The 19912-nt window shown below is 38.7% G+C and overlaps 2 protein-coding genes across 8 annotated transcripts; both read left to right on the plus strand.

The window, feature by feature from the left end:
• Positions 1-98: 98 nt before the first annotated feature.
• Positions 99-6639, plus strand: pfdn2 (prefoldin subunit 2). Of its 2 annotated transcripts, none has more exons than XM_079604947.1 (5): positions 99-168; positions 436-587; positions 1022-1110; positions 2741-2864; positions 5933-6639. In XM_079604947.1, exons 2-5 carry the CDS (start codon positions 516-518, stop codon positions 6122-6124), a joined length of 477 nt encoding a protein of 158 aa, XP_079461073.1. In that variant the 5' UTR covers positions 99-168; positions 436-515; the 3' UTR covers positions 6125-6639. The 2 variants fall into 2 exon arrangements, with proteins under 2 accessions (XP_079461073.1, XP_079461072.1); XM_079604946.1 differs by having other exon boundaries at positions 142-345.
• A 3240-nt stretch (positions 6640-9879) lies between these two features.
• On the plus strand, positions 9880-17803 carry b4gat1 (beta-1,4-glucuronyltransferase 1). Of its 6 annotated transcripts, XR_013795171.1 has the most exons (4): positions 11013-12947; positions 14493-17333; positions 17420-17457; positions 17613-17803. XR_013795171.1 is itself a non-coding variant. In XM_079591768.1 (3 exons), the coding sequence occupies exons 1-3, from the start codon at positions 9972-9974 to the stop codon at positions 14682-14684; spliced, it is 1206 nt and encodes a 401-aa protein (XP_079447894.1). In that variant the 5' UTR covers positions 9880-9971; the 3' UTR covers positions 14685-17803. The 6 variants fall into 6 exon arrangements, 2 of the variants coding, with proteins under 2 accessions (XP_079447894.1, XP_079447893.1); XM_079591768.1 differs by adding an exon at positions 9880-9995 and having other exon boundaries at positions 11958-12947; positions 14493-17803; XR_013795168.1 differs by having other exon boundaries at positions 14493-17457; positions 17610-17803.
• Positions 17804-19912: the final 2109 nt, after the last annotated feature.

Raw genomic sequence — 19912 nt, forward strand, 5'->3', positions numbered from 1 at the left:
GGGTCTAAATTTTTTTTTCATATTTCAATTACTTAACGTGTAATTATCAGTATCACAATCATGATTTATTTATCAGAATCATTATTCAGGTGTAAACTATTAAAGATAAGTACATTTCTCAGCGAGATGCAGGAATGACCAATCACAGATCGCTGCAAGATGATATATGTATTTATTATTCATTTTAAAACGAGATTTCCAATATATAAATAATAGAAATCTACACATTTAAAATATCATATTTGTTCTCATATAAATGCCTTCGATAAGACTGAAGATTTGTTTGCTGTCCAAAATTAGCGTCTCTTGTGAAAGAACAACATTAATACTCTTCATAAGAAACTGGTATCAGAAACGAGTAAAAATATCTGGTTGGTATTTTGTGTGTGTGTGTGTGTGTGTGTTTTTTAAACACCTTTAATTTTATATTCGCAGCAATTTCAGACAGGAATGTTCTCGGGCAGCCGTTCATGTGACCGTTAGGGGTCCTGACTCGTGCGGTGCAGCAGTTCAACATGGCGGCGAACAGTAGCAACAGCACGAGCGGTAAAAGCGTTGGAAAGCAGGCCTCTCCTTCTGCCGAGCAGGTAACGGCGAATTGGGTTTATTGCAGTAACAATTGAACATTTAATCCTCGCTACGAGCGAGTAACGCGGCGGGACAAAACCAGAAAACTCCTCCTGTAAACAACAAAGCTGACGCCCCTCATTGTAATGGATGAGTTCGTGTATTTGGGATGAGCGGTGTGTTGTGGTCGGTACAGACTGAGACGCAGTGCAAATATCAGATGACCTGCACGAGGGATGAAAGAGACTGTACATTCATGAACCATCAAGTCTGTGTAATGTCTCCACCCATTAGAAACTAGTCCATGCCCTCCTGTCTCTTTAAGGAAGTGTCACTATTCCTGTCATGGGACAGACACAGAAGAAGGAGCCATTTAGGCGCACTGCCTAATGTCCTACCTTATTAATAATATGATACGCGTGCATTATTGATATGTGTGTGTTGTGTGACTCAGGTGGTGGCGACCTTCCAGAGGATGAGGCAGGAGCAGCGCAGCATGGCCTCCAAAGCCGCAGAGTTTGACATGGAGATCAATGAACACAGGTGTGTTTTATAATAACGCTGAACACAGGTGTGTTTTATAATAACACTGAACACAGGTGTGTTTTATAAAAACGCTGAACACAGGTGTGTTTTATAAAAACGCTGAACACAGGTGTGTTTTATAATAACGCTGAACACAGGTGTGTTTTATAATAACGCTGAACACAGGTGTGTTTTATAATAACGCTGAACACAGGTGTGTTTTATAAAAACGCTGAACACAGGTGTGTTTTATAATAACGCTGAACACAGGTGTGTTTTATAAAAACGCTGAACACAGGTGTGTTTTATAATAACGCTGAACACAGGTGTGTTTTATAATAACGCTGAACACAGGTGTGTTTTATAATAACGCTGAACACAGGTGTGTTTTATAATAACGCTGAACACAGGTGTGTTTTATAATAACGCTGAACACAGGTGTGTTTTATAATAACGCTGAACACAGGTGTGTTTTATAATAACGCTGAACACAAGGTATGAAGTCTTGTCCATATTGCATCTTATGATAAATTAAAATGGACCCCACAGACTTTTATTAGAGCGGCACGATTCTGGATAAATTGAGTATCACGATTTTATTGTTTCAAATGGAGATCACTAATCACAGACAACTAAACAAAATAACATGTAGTTTACTAGTGGTTTGGACAAAATGGTAATTGCTGCAGTCGATTAAAAAAAATCAGGTTGAGTGATTGATTCAATGACTCACTCATGATTATTACTGGATGAATCAGCGTTTTTTTTTTTATGAATCTTTTGAATTAATCTTTTGAATGAATGATTCAATGACAAACATTTTTAACAGTCACTTGTCGCCACCTACTAATAATGTAATCGAAACAATCTATTTTAAGCGTCAAGTTACTTTCAAAAGCTATCGTAGACGACAGTGTTTATATACTTAATGTACTTCTGTGATAATATGAAGATTTATAACAGAAATAATGATACTGTGTGGTTGAAAAGACTGACGCTGTTTAATGTTCGCTGAGATCATAGTTGTCAAAGGTTTAAAAGACAGTCTTCTAGGAATGAGATCGCATGGGTGTTTGAATCGCGATCGCCATCTTTTAGCGATTATTATTCATATAGCTCTAGTTTCCATAGTTATTAACCTCGTAAATCTAGCATTTAATAGACATTATGTGCATATATAACATGTCACATTGAGTTATATTACTATTACAGTACAGAAAACTAGCTTGAGATTCTGATTATAAAAACAAAAGTCTCACTTTTCGACCCAAGCACACAATTATAATAATGTTCTCATAAATTTATGTAGCAGATATGGCAGACTTGCTCTGCACATGTTGCACTGAACTGTATATTAATTTTTTTGAAGTGATTCAAATCTTATTTCAAGCAATTTAAAAGCTTCATGGTGAACAGTCTCATCTGAAGTGTCTCATCTGAAGGAAATAATCCATTATTTATCGACTTTAATATATCGGCCACATTTTTTTATCGGGCCGATAACGACATTTTGAGAATTTTTTATTTTTAATGTGATATCCCAAAATGCACATAAGAATACTACATAGCTGATGATTTTCCAAAAATGTTGTGAAAGCTCATGTTTAAAGCACTGAAACTTACATATTTGACCCGTTGTGCTTCACAGCCTCGTCATTGACACACTAAAGGAAGTAGATCCCTCACGGAAGTGCTTTCGTTTAGTCGGCGGTGTGCTCGTGGAGAGGACCGTCAAAGAAGTCCTGCCAGCGTTGGAAAACAATAAAGAACAGGTATGAGTCTGCAGCTGGACTCTCAGGCCTTCTCCACACTAATAATGTGTTCATTTGAAAACGCACCGGTTTGGTCTTCAATCCACACTGAGGCGGCGTTTTTATTAATGGAAACAAAGCTTTTTTTAAAAAGCTCTCCAAAGTGGATAAATTTGAAAACACTGCTTCCGCGTTGTAGTGTGAACTGTGAATACGGAGGTATTTAAAAACGATGACGTAGGTTTAGTCATGTGACGCATACAGTTGAAACCCGAAAAATGTGAATATCGTGCAAAAGTTCATTTCAGTAATTCAACTTAAAAGATGAAACTAATATATTATATAGACTCATTACATGCAAAGTGAGATATTTCAAGACTTTCTTTGTTATAATTTTGATGATTATGCGTTACAGATATGAAAACCTTTTCACAATATTCTAATTTAGAATTTGGGGTTTTCATAAACTGTAAGCCATAATCATCAAAATTATGATGTGTACGGAGAGCGTTTATAGACGATAACGCATGAAAATGCTAGTGTGTACGGAGAGCGTTTATAAACGTAAACGCCTGAAAACGCTAGTGTACGGAGAGCGTTTATAAACGAAAACGCCTAAAAACGCTAGTGTACGGAGAGCGTTTATAAACGAAAACGCCTAAAAACGCTAGTGTACGGAGAGCGTTTATAAACGAAAACGCTAGTGTGTACGGAGAGCGTTTATAAACGAAAACGCCTAAAAACGCTAGTGTACGGAGAGCGTTTATAAACGAAAACGCCTAAAAACGCTAGTGTGTACGGAGAGCGTTTATAAACGAAAACGCCTTAAAACACTAGTGTGTACGGAGAGCGTTTATAAACGAAAACGCTAGTGTGTACGGAGAGCGTTTATAAACGAAAACGCCTAAAAACGCTAGTGTACGGAGAGCGTTTATAAACGAAAACGCTAGTGTGTACGGAGAGCGTTTATAAACGAAAACGCCTAAAAACGCTAGTGTACGGAGAGCGTTTATAAACGAAAACGCCTTAAAACGCTAGTGTGTACGGAGAGCGTTTATAAACGAAAACGCCTTAAAACACTAGTGTGTACGGAGAGCGTTTATAAACGAAAACGCTAGTGTGTACGGAGAGCGTTTATAAACGAAAACGCTAGTGTGTACGGAGAGCGTTTATAAACGAAAACGCCTTAAAACGCTAGTGTGTACGGAGAGCGTTTATAAACGAAAACGCCTTAAAACGCTAGTGTGCACGGAGAGCGTTTATAAACGAAAACGCCTTAAAACGCTAGTGTGTACGGAGAGCGTTTATAAACGAAAACGCTAGTGTGTACGGAGAGCATTTATAAACGAAAACGCTAGTGTGTACGGAGAGCGTTTATAAACGAAAACGCCTTAAAACGCTAGTGTGTACTGAGAGCGTTTATAAACGAAAACGCTAGTGTGTACGGAGAGCGTTTATAAACGAAAACGCCTTAAAACGCTAGTGTGTACGGAGAGCGTTTATAAACGAATACGCCTTAAAACGCTAGTGTGTACGGAGAGCGTTTATAAACGAAAACGCCTTAAAACGCTAGTGTGTACGGAGAGCGTTTATAAACGAAAACGCCTTAAAACGCTAGTGTGTACGGAGAGCGTTTATAAACGAAAACGCCTTAAAACGCTAGTGTGTTCGGAGATCGTTTATAAACGAAAACGCTAGTGTGTACTGAGAGCGTTTATAAACGAAAACGCTAGTGTGTACCGAGAGCGTTTATAAACGAAAACGCCTTAAAACGCTAGTGTGTACGGAGAGCGTTTATAAACGAAAACGCCTTAAAACGCTAGTGTGTACGGAGAGCGTTTATAAACGAAAACGCCTTAAAACGCTAGTGTGTACGGAGAGCGTTTATAAACGAAAACGCCTTAAAACACTAGTGTGTACGGAGAGCGTTTATAAACGAAAACGCTAGTGTGTACTGAGAGCGTTTATAAACGAAAACGCTAGTGTGTGCGGAGAGCGTTTATAAACGAAAACGCCTTAAAACGCTAGTGTGTACGGAGAGCGTTTATAAACGAAAACGCTAGTGTGTACTGAGAGCGTTTATAAACGAAAACGCTAGTGTGTACCGAGAGCGTTTATAAACGAAAACGCCTTAAAACGCTAGTGTGTACGGAGAGCGTTTATAAACGAAAACGCCTTAAAACGCTAGTGTGTACGGAGAGCGTTTATAAACGAAAACGCCTTAAAACGCTAGTGTGTACGGAGAGCGTTTATAAACGAAAACGCCTTAAAACACTAGTGTGTACGGAGAGCGTTTATAAACGAAAACGCCTTAAAACGCTAGTGTGTACTGAGAGCGTTTATAAACGAAAACGCTAGTGTGCACGGAGAGCGTTTATAAACGAAAACGCCTGAAAACGCTAGTGTGTACTGAGAGCGTTTATAAACGAAAACGCTAGTGTGCACGGAGAGCGTTTATAAACGAAAACGCCTGAAAACGCTAGTGTGTGCGGAGAGCGTTTATAAACGAAAACGCTAGTGTGTACGGAGAGCGTTTATAAACGAAAACGCTAGTGTGTGCGGAGAGCGTTTATAAACGAAAACGCTAGTGTGTACTGAGAGCGTTTATAAACGAAAACGCTAGTGTGTACCGAGAGCGTTTATAAACGAAAACGCCTTAAAACGCTAGTGTGTACGGAGAGCGTTTATAAACGAAAACGCCTTAAAACGCTAGTGTGTACGGAGAGCGTTTATAAACGAAAACGCCTTAAAACACTAGTGTGTACGGAGAGCGTTTATAAACGAAAACGCCTGAAAACGCTAGTGTGTACGGAGAGCGTTTATAAACGAAAACGCTAGTGTGTACGGAGAGCGTTTATAAACGAAAACGCCTTAAAACACTAGTGTGTACGGAGAGCGTTTATAAACGAAAACGCCTGAAAACGCTAGTGTGTACGGAGAGTGTTTATAAACGAAAACGCTAGTGTGTGCGGAGAGTGTTTATAAACGAAAACGCCATGTTCAAATGTGTCCGGATTAATGTAGACGTAGCCACAAATGTTTGCTTGTCGTAACCGATGCACTCTCACAGTGTCTGTCTGTCCGGTCAGATCTCGAAGATCGTGGAGACGCTGAACACACAGATGCAGTCTAAAGGACGGGAGCTGACGGAATACCGCGAGCGCTACAACATCCGATTGGTGGGAGAAGACGAGAAACAGGGCAAAGCGGACGCCAGTCAAGCCAAAGACAGCGAAGGAGGAGGAGGGCCTAAAGCTGGCGCTGGAGTGCTCGTCTCGTAGTGCTTTAAACGCCGCTTAGAAAACGCTGGCGCTTTAATGTTTGCGGAGAGACTGAGTCGGCATGTTTCCAGTTAGTCTTAAAGATGCCAGTCGTAACACGAGAGAGAGAGAGTGAAAGTCACATTTTGTACATTCATTATATTAGAACATCAAACACTCTGAGCGTTCATTTCTTTGTTTTCACCGAGTCCAAAAACTTTTCCCGTTATTTGCTTTGAAGTTTTATTTATGGCACATAAATATTCAACAAAACTAGACTAAACATCCATTGATGTGTCACGACTAAACGGACCGCATAACTTCACCATACTCAAAACGGTTAGACTTTCACTGCTCTAGGACAGAAGTAATCACTAGTGTTTGCAGAATGAAGTGAGTGTGACTGTCTCGTACCGCTGGTCGACTCCATCGTTTATCCTGTCACGACTCTACGTCTGGACGAAGCCTTATGTTTGTTTTGTTTTTGTGGTTGTTTTGGTTATTGAATTAAAAATACACAGTTGAGCGAGATCTTTTCACAGTGTTGCGTGTTCTGTTTGCCACTAAATTCACACACTTGGTACAAAATACTGTGCGTGTTTGTGTGTTTGTGTGTGTGTGTGTGTGTGTGTGTGTGTGTGTGTGTGGGGCTGCTGTTCACCATCAGTTATTAAAGGTAGGGTAGGTAAGAATTGTCTAAAAAAAACTTTTATTCAAATTTGTTTAAACTGTCTTTATATACCAATACATAATTAAAATGCAAGTACTCTGAAATAGAAAGTATAAAAAACTGAGTGACTCTAGTGTATTTAATCTTCAATAAACACAGCTCATTAATTCCATTCACTCCCGCCTAAAAACGGGTGCGCGACTGCACGCACGTGGGCAGAGCCAGTAATAGCGGCGGTAGTCATGGCGACGGAGAGTGACAGTCGCGCAAGCCAATCACTTGTTTCGTCCCGGTAGGAATTAATGAGCTGTGTTTATTGAAGATTAAATACACTATAGTCACTCAATTTTTATACTCTCTTTTTCAAAGTACTTATATTTTAATTATGTATTGGTATATAAAGACAGTTTAAGCCAATTTGAAAAAAAAGTTCTTTAGACAATTCTTACCTACACAACCTTTAACTTGTGTGAAATAAAATGATTATAATTAATGATCAAATATTATTATTATTATTATTATTTATTTATTTTTTTAAGTTTGATTGTATTGTTACAATGGTAATGCATTTGTATAGTGTTAAAAATAATAGTATAAAATTATTCAAATTGACTGGGTTTATGGAAAAAAATTTGGACCATCACAACTAAAAGAGAAGTTTGAGTCCACTTAAACGCTAAAAAAAGGAATAAAATATTTGTGTTTGTTTTTTATGAGATGAAATGTTTATATATTTCGCCTAAATTGTGCAGCCCCGTACTGTAAATAAATGATTTCTCAGGAGGTACTTTAAAGGTGCTCTAAGCGATCTCGGTTGGCGTAACCTCTTGTTGATGTTTGAATTATTATCAAACAAACGGAGGCTAGCTAGACCCTCCCTCCTCCTCATCCACGCAATAACCCCCCAAACCCCACATCACATCATTCTTGTCGGTTATTGGCTGGAACAGTTTATGTTTCGTGCTGCGGGTAGCTCTGTTTATTGCTCAGCAGTGTTCCCAATTTAGCAATTTTGTTGCTAGATTTAGCAACTTTTCAGACTACACTAGCAACTTTTTTTTCAAAAAGCACCTAGCAACAAATTTAGCAATTTTTAACATTTATTTGGCAACTTTTAGCAACTTATGGAAAGTGGCTCTAATCAAAACAGCACACTTACAAGCTAGCTAAATAGACTGATGGGATGATTCATAATGCCTTAAGATCGCTGTGGAAATTGCTGTAAAAACCGGCAGACAAAAGACAACGAGTGGGGGCGAGGTCTATTATAGCCAGGCACGCACGAGGCTGCAGGCGGCAGTAGCAAAAATTGTTTGTTGAGTGCACCAGCAGTAGCATGCAGGCATTTCACAAAAAAAGTGTTGTTTGTATAAATTTTTTAAATGCTGTGTCTGTATGTGTGTGTGTGTTTTTTTATTTATTTTACAAACAAATCTAAATTAGCATTTCAAATAATATCTTATATTTCAATAATTGCGTCGCGATTACGTAATGACGTCACGGCGCAATTACGTCACAACGTCATTTAGCAACTTTTAGCAACAAAACGATCTGCCTATAGCAACTTCCCCTGAAAATTAGTTGGTAACACTCAGTTTGTTTTTGCTGCTGTTTGTGGAGCTCGGGCTGTCTGCAGAGACCGCGTTTTTTTACAGTGTGTTCAGGGGACAGACAGCTAGCGGATAGTGAGATGTTTGCGGTATGTAAAAAAAAAAAGTTTTGGCCTAAAAAAACGCGCGAGATCGCTTAGAGCACCTTTAATAACAAATTTGAGGTCAAATACACACACACTAGATACTTTTTGGGCTGTGAAATTTTGCCAATGTGACCACATATTTAGACATTTTAAAAGTATAAAATGTGTATTATGATATGCAAAACACATGTAATTGTATGTTTGTTTCATGCACACATTTGAAACGGGGTTGAGTTCATGTATACCAGCTGTCGATTTAACTGGCTTCACAAATTGACTGGAAAAAACGATTATAGGGCTTGGGCGTCGTGACGTCATACTTGGCGTGGCGGCCATGTTGATGGCCTCGCGAATGTAAACATAACGTTACAGCAAGTGGAACGAGTAGAAAAAGCAGAGTTGGAAGAAAGAAAAAAGATGTTAAAATCCCGAAAAGGATGCGGAATTTACCGTGATACACTAAATAAGGAAGCCAGGGACCGGTATGTGGACTGAGCTTGACACTAAAGTATGTTAAACATCTTTTGAAATTGCGTCAAATACGCAGAAATATAAGTTACACTGCAAAAACAAAGCGCGTTATTCGCATGCCGCGCATATTCGCATACAACTGGTGAAATAATAGTTTTTAATCGGTGATCCGTAAAATAGGGCATGAATCTGTCGCCGTTTAACATCTGCTGGAAATCCAGGTAAAACTATCAGCGTGAACGCGCGCGTCCCCAGTTGATCCGTAACACCTGTTCCGGCTTTATGATCTGCAGCTCCTAAACCCACCCATTGGTGAACTGTACATGCGACTCCAATGATTTGTACCTTCGGAACTGTTCTGAGGTGTAGGCGCTCACAAAACAAACTAGGTAGCCGAAGATATCGGTTATGCAAACCGGCGGCAGCAAGTCGTTGTCGGTGCTCCACTCTTTGTTTCCAATTTTATATGGATCCAAACCGTTAATAGTACCGATTTTGTCCACATACCGGTCCCTGGCTTCCTTATTTAGTGTATCACGGTAAATTCCGCATCCTTTTCGGGATTTTAACATCTTTTTTCTTTCTTCCAACTCTGCTTTTTCTACTCGTTCCACTTGCTGTAACGTTATGTTTACATTCGCGAGGCCATCAACATGGCCGCCACGCCAAGTATGACGTCACGACGCCCAAGCCCTATTGGGTTTTTTAAATAAATATGCAATCAAGTAACGGTTAGCATGTGATATTTTAAAATATAGAAAGATTACCATATTTATATACCATGGTAAGTGCATGAAACGATGTTATTATCATAGACAGTATATAAACGGTTATTACAGAGAAATGAGGCGGGTTTATGTAGCAGTTTAGCCAATCACTGTGAACATTTTGATGACATGACATGACACAAAATGTAGCCAATCAGCGTCCTCAGGTCTTATCCGAATCGGGCGATTATTTAATTGCCCCCAACGAGCCACAGCTCAAGTCTGGACTCGGTCGTCCTTAGGGGCAGGAAAAGCTTTTGATGGATGACGATTGTAATCAAGGTGAAGGTAAGGAGTGATTACAGGAGTCGCACGTGTGTTTTGTATAGGGGTTTGAGAAGGTACCTAAGTCTTTATCAAACACACACACACACACAACACTCACTCACTCAGACAGAGGAACTGGTCACTGACGACGTCGACCCTCCTTCAGTTTCGACACATTCAGAATGATGTTATTTTCCATTTGTGTGTTGTGTGTGTTTAATAATTCTGAACGGATCAGTATAGTGTCTATTTGCAGTCTGGTCAAGGCTGGTATAGTGGTCTGATGGCATCTCCATGTGGTCCTGCTTAGTATTGCAGATAATATTTCACAATATTACTGTTATTACAAATAAATGCAGCCTCAATGAGCAAGAGACTTCATTCAAAAAACATTAAAATAGTCATGTTTCCTAACTTTTGACTGTTACTGTATACTGTTACTATATATATATATATATATATATATATTTAGGGCTGTCAAAAGATTAATCGCGATTAATCACATCCAAAATAAAAGTTTGTGTTTACATAATATATGTGTGTATACTGTGTAGAATTATTGTGTATATAAATACACACACATTCATGTATATATTTAAGGAATAATTGCATTTATATACTGTATATACATTTATATAATTTATATTATATATAAATATAACCAATTTTTCTTAAATATATACATGATTGTGTGCGTTTTTATATATATATAAATAATTATACACAGTACACACACATACATTATGTAAACACAAACTTTTATTTTGGATGCGATTAATCGCGATTAATCTTTTGACAGCCCTAATTAAAGCTCTAAACAAATGTAACATTTATTTTTCCTCACAGTTTTTTGCTATTGCACTGTATACATAAACTGTGAATTATTACAATTAAAAAGTATTTTTAAATTTACCTTGAAGAAAGCTTGCAGAAAAAGTTTTGTGAGGATCATCCTCAAACTTTATCCTGAACTTGGTAAAACAATTATCTTTATTTAAAGTATGTTTGAAACCTCTCTAAATCTTTTTTTTTTCCTTCTGTTAATTATTATGATTATTTGTACCTGTGTAGAATTAAATCCCAGGATCCCGATGTTTGCTACAATTGTTGGATGTTGCACATCTAGAACATTTCCATCAGCTGCCACTGGTACTGCCATTTACAAAAATCAGACAGTACTATCTGTTATATTTAGCATATTGTACAATAAGATTGCAGGATTTCCGGAATCTTGTATTTATCTAAAAAAAAAAAAAAAAAAAAATGTTTTCGACGAGGATGGGATTCGAACCCACGCGTGCAGAGCACAATGGATTAGCAGTCCATCGCCTTAACCACTCGGCCACCTCGTCGCTTGCGTCCACGTTCTGTAACATAATGTTTTCAACTGTCGGTTTTAGGCAATAACGCATACGTTTTTGATGCCCAATGAGCATTTACTGACATTTCGTCAGATTGCTAATAACTGGGAGTGTTTATAAAATCGAAACTATCGCACAGACGTATTCCAGAACACATTTAGAGAGACGAGCCCGTTCTAGGGTGTTTACGGTAAGCGGAACGGTAAACACGCATGCGCAGTGCGTGCTCTTCCTGAACGCTTTTCTCGTCTGCTTGTTCACAGGCGTCTAACGGGCGTCTTTTCGCATGCATCCAAACATGCAAGTCAATTCCCGCTCAATCTGACCTGCACTTCATCTTGCTGCAATGCAATGCAAGTCAAAGCAATGTCTGCTGCATGCATGAGGGCTGCATATAGCTAGAGCTAGTGTTGCCCTGGCTAACCCTAGCTGATCTGTGTGTACTGTAGCCATAGACACCATTTGAGAATATTTCAGTAATATTCACTAAAAGGTACCAGTAATTGTAATGCATTTCTCTAAAAAATGCTCAGTGTTTAAGGTGGTGCTCAGTGCGCTTCTCATTGTTGCACTGTTGCAGCTTTTATATCTGTCTTTCCTTTCAAAACTGCATGGCAAGCAGCAGCGCTACAAGTATTCAGAGCTGTTCGGATCCAAAAAAACGGCAAACCAGGATGAGAAGAACCCCAGACGGGAACATCTCAGATACTCTTTATCCACAGGCGGCATCTTCGATGGCAGTGGACAGTATCGTGTGTATAAGAACCTGATTAAAAGTGACTTCTCCACCAATCAGAAGCCAGGAGCAGATCCGCGATCGCACCATCTCGCTTTAGCCACGCATACGACTATCAACAACCTTCACCATTTGAACTCCTTGCTTGAGCGCTGGCAGAATCCTCTGTCCATCGCTATATTCGCGCACGGACAAGATGTCAAGTTCGCGACGGCCTTCGTCTACGCCCTCAGCTTGTTTTGCCCTCAAGTTCAAGCGTTGGTTGACTTCCACCTGGTCTGCCTTTCGGGAGAAATGGCCAGTTTTCCAGAGCAGGATCGGGAACACTTTGCCGGTCTCGAGGAGAAGGGCTGTTCCGGTGTCTTCGCGAATCTCGAATCCCACCGAGACAAGTATAAAAACTACGCCATCGGAAACAACGTCTCGTACCCGAACAACCTTCTCCGAAACGTGGCGCGTAGCGGCACAGACTCGGCCTACGTCCTGGTCATCGACGTCGACATGATTCCCAGTGCCAATTTGCACCACCAGTTCGTGACCATGCTAATGAAGCGTGAACCCGCCGTGGACGAGGTCCTCGTTCTTCCAGCGTTCGAGATCAGACACACGCGCAAGATGCCCGGCTCGAAGCCCGAGCTGGTGCAACTCTATCAGGTCGGAGAGGTGAGGCCGTTCTACGACGAACTGTGCCCTCGCTGTCAGGCTCCCACTAACTACTCCCAGTGGGTCAACCGGGCCAGCAGAAGCTCGGGGCCGCTGGAGGTGGCGTACACCTTAAACTGGGCCGACCCCTGGGAGCCGTTCTACATCGGCGCTCGATCGGTTCCTCTCTACGACGAGAGCTTCAGGCAGTACGGCTTCAACCGGATCAGTCAGGTGAGCAACATGCGTAAACATACTACATACATGTTATCTGTACGCATTTTGAGCTAGCCGCGTGTATGTCTACGCCATGTGGATGTCTACGCTCTAGTATGGGTAGGTATGGTGAAGGGTGTGTGATGATGTGGGGATATTTTAATTCCAGAGGTCAAGGGAACTTTATCAGGATGCAGAGTATCCTGGATCCATATAATAACTGGCCTTTAAAAATAAAAATCTGCCTGCCTCTATGGGAATTTAACATAGGGGTGTCCTGACTTATGCACACTGTGTTTTAAGGAAGAACATTTATTTATTTACAATACATTATTCATTCACAAAGAAAATTGGTGTCCTTAAAGGTTGGATTTTTCCTATTTTTTTTAAATTAAGGCATTAAGTTCAATTTCCAAAAGATGATTTTTTATTCCTCTTTTTAGTCAACTTTAGCATGGGTGTCTAAACTTATGCATAGCACTGTATATATATATGTGTGTGTGTGTGTGTGTGTGTGTGTGTGTGTGTGTGTGTGTGTGTGTGTGTGCAGTAGTAAACCTAAAACACACAAATAAACAATACACTACAATTCATACCACTAGGCCCACTTATGACCATAAGCAACAGTAAATAATTGGGTTTTAAAAACAATATATGTTGGGGCACTTGTCAGATCTGCTACATCCCTACATTCAGTCAAGGTCACTTAGATCTGCTCTGGACTATTGCAAGTTTCCAGGACAAGATGGAAAAATAGAGGTGATCGTGCCTTTTCTGTCATCGGCCGTTCATATTAGACCTGCCCCAACTTTATCTACTTTTAAGTCTACTCTTATGACTCATTTATTTTCTTTGCCGTTTAATATATTTTGACTTGCTGTGTTATGATTTTACTTTTGTGTGTTACATCTATTTTACAGCTTGTGTTTTATTCTCAGATTATTATCATTACTTTTTTTGTTTTGCGTACAGCACTTTGGTCAACTTCGTTTTTTTTAAATTGTGCTTTATAAATAAACATTGTATTGTATATTTTTCCTGAAAAGCCACGATCTCCTTTCAATTTCAAACGTGTGCTTGCTGTAGATTAAAAGGTGGGATGCATTATGTTGAGATGAAAGGAGGTCAGAGATGTATGGAGGAGCCAGTTCATGCAATCCCTAATAAGCAAACACTTGTAAAAGTTATATATATATATAAATAAAACTCTTACAATAAAAAAAATATTATAATTAATATGTAATATAATATTCTAAACATAATACATTATATAATTTACTTAAAATATCACCATATATGTTTTTAGAATATTATTCTATTTGGAATATTATATTAATTACTATTGTAAAATTAATAATAATTATTAATACATATACACATCATTTTACAATCAAAAAATAATATTATAATAAATATTCTAAATATAATAATATTATTTTCCAAACAAGTAGACTAGAACCAATGTGGCCTGAACCTTCTTATGGTGCAAAATCTGACTTTATTTTCTTCATTCATTCATTCATGGCTCAGGTACTCACTGATGCTTCACTTTCTTCTCCTCAGGCCTGCGAGCTTCACGTCGCCGGTTACCGGTTCTCCGTCCTGAGCAATGCGTTCGTGGTGCACAAGGGCTTCAAGGTCCAGGGAGAGTTTCACAGCAGGAAGGACGAGGAGAACCGCAAGAACCGGGTCCTCTTCCGCAGCTTCAAGGAGAGCCTGAAGGACAAGTATCCCAGCTCTCCCCGCCACTGCTGAGCAAACCTCCATCACATCCTCAACATCTTCCAGACGCGCCAGAAAACAACAACCCGTTTGAATTTACTCCCATTACAAACCATCATCAACATCAAGAGAATGCGCATCGTTTTATTTATAAGCTGATCGGCCATGCTTTTAAAGAGAGAAACTAAATAAAAATGATCCTTTTTGTTTATAATGACTAAACTTTTTTTCTTTTTTTTTTATGTGTGACGCCTTTGGATTGTGAGAGCAAGATACAATGTCATTTCATACCTTTAAAGTTATTTATTGATTTCATTGTCTTGTTCTCTGTCGTTTAATGTATTATTTAACATGAGAAATGTTGTATGTAAGTAAATAAGACGTTGGTCTCGCTAATAATAGAGTTTAAGAGGCGAGATGTTGTGACGGCACAGGTACATGTGTTCGGGTTTCTGACGAGACGGATTAGTTGTAAAGCTATTAACATATTAAGGTCGATAGGCCACCTTTATGCTAATAACGGCTCCACAGCGTCTGAAAATCATATTAGTGTTTTAATTATATCTGACTTGTGGATTAGGGGTAATGACAATTAAGCAACATTAGATTAATGCAGGAATTTACAGGTTTTAGTGACTGAAAGATGAACAAGCAATAGTGTGTGTGTGTGTGTGTGTCACAGATATGTACATGAACTGTAAGAGATTTGAAGTGTTTAACACTGAATGGGTTTGTTTTTATTGTCCTTTTTGGATGCTAAATTTAAAAAGATAAGCCCTTTTCTTTTTGTTTCAACTTTTTTTTTATATATATACTTTTTTTCTTGCCTGATATCAAATTTTTTCAAATGATATCGAGTGTGTATTTTTACATCAGTTTCCAATAGTATTATTATTCAGCCAGTTATTTTCCTGTCATAGTAGCTCATTTTGCCCTGATAGTGTCGTGTTATTGACAGCATGAATGTTGTGACGTTTGAACACTAGAAACACTTCTTGTGATACTGAAGAGAAAATTACTGTTTTATAAAATTCTGACACGGACTGAACATGTGATTCTTTGAACATTGTTTTTGTTATTGTTGAATGACAAATGAGTTATTCTGTTGTTATTATTATTGATACTGACTTGTTCGTTTTGTATCTTGTTACATAAATCTACAACATTTGTGTTGGTGGTGATCTTTAAGATTATCATGACTATCGAGGTCAACCAAAAACCTAAAAAATGAAAACAGAAAATGTATAATAAGCAGAAAGATATGGTACATCACTAAAACTGCAACCCCTTAAAAATGCATAAGAAAAAAATTACTGGTCAGCATGAGAAAAAAAAAGGTAGGTTTTAATTCGCCTTTGGCTAAGCCACACCCTAGAATGTAGATTGACCAATCACAGCGCAGCCAAGAACGAGCTCCCACAGAGGGTCCGACACTTTTTCACGGCGCTCCATTGACTTCAACGCAGGCGGCTCATATTTTTGGTCTCGGCAGGCTATTACGTCGTCGTTTTATAAAAAATATGGTTAAACGTTGTGCCTGGGGCATTTGTAACACAGATACGCGTTTCCCAGAGAGGTTGGAGGGGGGTGTCCATTTTTCCTCTTCCCAAATGAAGTCAAATCCTGACAAGTGTCGTCTTTGGATTAAACTGTGTGGACGTCCTCAGTCAGCGAAACCCCTCAAGGATCAACAAACACACTTTTGTGTTCTCTATTTTTGCTTATAACCTTACTGTGAAGTTACACTAGTTAGACAGTTTTATGCTGGTTTAGGTCATGATTTCGGTTCTCTACCCTAATTGTTGATACGCTAGCACACGCTGCTAATAAACACAACTTTATACTCGCGTAGTCCGTTTGCTTTGTAATAACGATTATAGAAGTGAATAGAGACCTACCCAGCTTTGCATGAACAGTGTTTCTCCTGATATTGTGAGTCCCAGCCTCCGTCTCGATTAGGATATGCTGTGTTAATTTTTTGACTGTGACCGTTATGCTTTTGCCTCTATTTGGCTTGTTATTGCTTGCGTTTCACCGGTATGTCTTGAATAAAGCCTTCAAACGCACACTGCAGTCACTTTTGCCTACTTCTATCGGACACTTTATTTGCTGCTTTATAAAAGTTTGATAAAATTTCAGCAGGAAGAGCCGTCACAGCATAAGCCATGTTGATACCAAACCAGAGCCCAGATGAAGTTGTCGGAGGTAGCAACAGTAACTAAGGGGGGCGGGGCTTAGCCAAAGGTGAATTGATGCTTTAAAAACGTTTCGTGTGGGAGAAGCTCTAATCGGTAAAAGTGTGTTACAAAGTTATGGAGCATAGACTGAAAAAGACCCATCCTTTTGTTTTCAAACAAGCTTTCCGGACATTTAATAACAGCTGAGATGAAGATCTAAGTGATAAAAACGTAAAAGTTCTGATATATAAATAGGGGCATGTCCATGTATAGCTTTAAACGCGTAAATTGAAACCTTACAATCAATTCTTTGATTCACAGGGAGCCAATGGAGAGAGGCCTGGATAGGTGAGATATATTCCCTCTTTTTTTTGTCCCAGTCAGGAAACGAGCTGCAGCGTTTTGGACAATCTGTAATCGTGAGAGTGATGATGACTGACTAATTCCAGCATAATCAAGTCTTGAGGAAATAAAAGCGTAAATAACAGTCTCCAAATCCCTAAAAGTAAGATGGTGCTTTAACTTTCTAAGTCACTTTATATGGAAAACGCTCGCCTTGAACACTGAATTTATTTGTTTGTCAAACTTCAGATCGGAATCAAAAATGACCCCCAGATTTTTAACATACGGTAAGTGTGATTGATTGACTGATATTCCCCAAGAAAGCACTGTATTTGTCAATCTGCGGGTTGGAGCCAAACAGGATAACCTTTGTCTTGTTTTCATTCAATTGAAGAACATTTTCATCCATAAATTCTCTAATATCCTTTAAACATGTTAGCAGGGAGGGAACAGAATCACTACCAGAGTCTATCATCTGCATAGATGTGATAGGAGATCTTATGATGCTGACAGATCGAGTGCAGTGGAAGCATGTTAAGTGAAAATAAAACTGGACCCAGGATCGAACCCTGTGGCACCCCACATGTGATTGGCACTGGGGAAGATGAAAATGATCCAATTTCTACAGACTTAAAGAGTTTAAAGAGTGGACACGCCCCCTCATGCTGACTGGCTCACTCTTCTCTCCTTCCCCATTATGAGTGGACACGCCCCCTACTGCTGATTTGCTCAAACTCTCTCCTCCCCCATTATGAGAGGACACACCCCCTACTGCTGATTGGTTCACTCTTCTCTCCTCCCCTATTATGAGTGGACACGCCCCCTCCTGCTGATTGGCTCACACTCTCTCCTCCCCCATCATGAGAAGACACGTCCCCTACTGCTGATTGGCTACAAGAGTGATGTGGTGCTCAGTCCGATCCTTTCAACAGCGTTTCTCAGAAATCCCATATACTGCACCTTTAAGTGAGAGACAGAAATACAACCCAGACTATGCGTTTTGTATGATTAATTCTTTCTAAGTTAAATTAAGTGAATTAAGTTAAATATTCAAATATCCTGTTTTTTAAAGATAAAAAATGGTTTTCATGGTGATGTGAACATTACAGGAATGTTCCATTTTGCAAACATTATGGGAACGCTACTTTTGAATATTCTCTTAACATTCTGAATCAATTACTAACATAAAAAAAATAAAAATGAAAGTCCAACTAAAATGTTTTAGAATCGTTCCATGAATGAAAGTTTTTGTACCGATGTTTTGAGAACAAGATGACTTCGAACAAATTTCTATAAACGTTACTGGATGACCATATGTTCATAACTTTGAGAGAACCTTACCAGATTGTTCCCTGTTAGCTGGGGAGATATTAATCTTAATTCCAGATGTAAACAGGGCCTAAGAAAATGATTAACAGTTTTGGTAGTAATGTTGATACCAGTGTTGTAGTAGATCATGGCCACAAAAAAGGCTAAATACATAAATGCATTAACATCCCATTTAATGTACTAAAATATCATGGTTCAGCACTGTCTGTGCTGCTACACTTTGACCCTGTTGTATAGGCCTGAATCTATTAAACGCCTTTCCATTCACAGCGTGTCATTGCAGCCGTGAACCAGAAGGGGGCGCGAGTGTGAAGCAGGAAACAAGCGTCACTCCAGCTGTGCTTCCGGTGTAACAGCATCCCAAAACCTCCTCACACTTCAGATCCCCTGTGGGATGATATCAGAAAAAAATGTAGACTTGCAACACATTATTTGACGTTCTGATTGGCTGAGAGGATTGTTGAGGAGAGATTTGCTGTAATTTTACTAAATGATCATGTTTAAATCAAACAAATCAGATGAACATGTTTGACTTGAGCCAAAGTGAGACACATGTTTGTCTTTGTGTGTGTGTGTGTGTGTGTGTGTGTTGGGGGAGGGGGGGGGGGGGGGGGTCTATCTCTGCATTTACACCCAACATTCAGAGGATAGCGCAAACAAACTCGGCTCATTTCACTTGACTTCTATTGTGCATTTCTGACACATAAATGCTTTGGTAAATCTTAATTATGACATAGAAAGTAGAAATTATGACATAATAAGTCATAACATAGTCATAATTACAATATAAAAAGTCAAAATTATGGCATAGGCCTACTAAATCATAATTGACACACCAAGTTGTAATTTTGTATACTATTTGTCGTATACTAATTATGTTGAAATGATGAGTTCAAATTATGACATATATTCATAATATGACATACCAAGTCATAATAATGACATACTAGTTCATAATTGTGACAAAAAAATTATTATGACATACCATGTCATTATTATGACACTAAATAATTATGTACATAATTATGGATAAAAAGTCAAAATTATGAGACAGTTGAAATTATCACATACTAAATCATAATTATGACATACCAAGTCGTAATTTTGACTATCATAATTATGGATAAAAAGTTATGAGATCAATATCACATTTATGATATAAAAAGTCAGAATTATGATATAAAAAGTTGGACCTTAATCATAATTGACATACCACGTCGTAATTTTGACTGTTATAATTATGGATAAAGAGATAGTCTAAATTTTGCCATGATTATGACAAAAAGTATTAATTATCATTAATTGTCATAATTATGACATACTTAAATCATAATTGACTGTCACAATTATGGATAAAAAGCCAAACTTAAGAAATAATAGAAATTTTCACATACTAAATCATAATTATGATAT

Source organism: Phoxinus phoxinus (genome assembly GCF_949152265.1).
Source record: "Phoxinus phoxinus genome assembly, chromosome: 2".
Taxonomy (NCBI): Eukaryota; Metazoa; Chordata; class Actinopteri; order Cypriniformes; family Leuciscidae; genus Phoxinus; species Phoxinus phoxinus.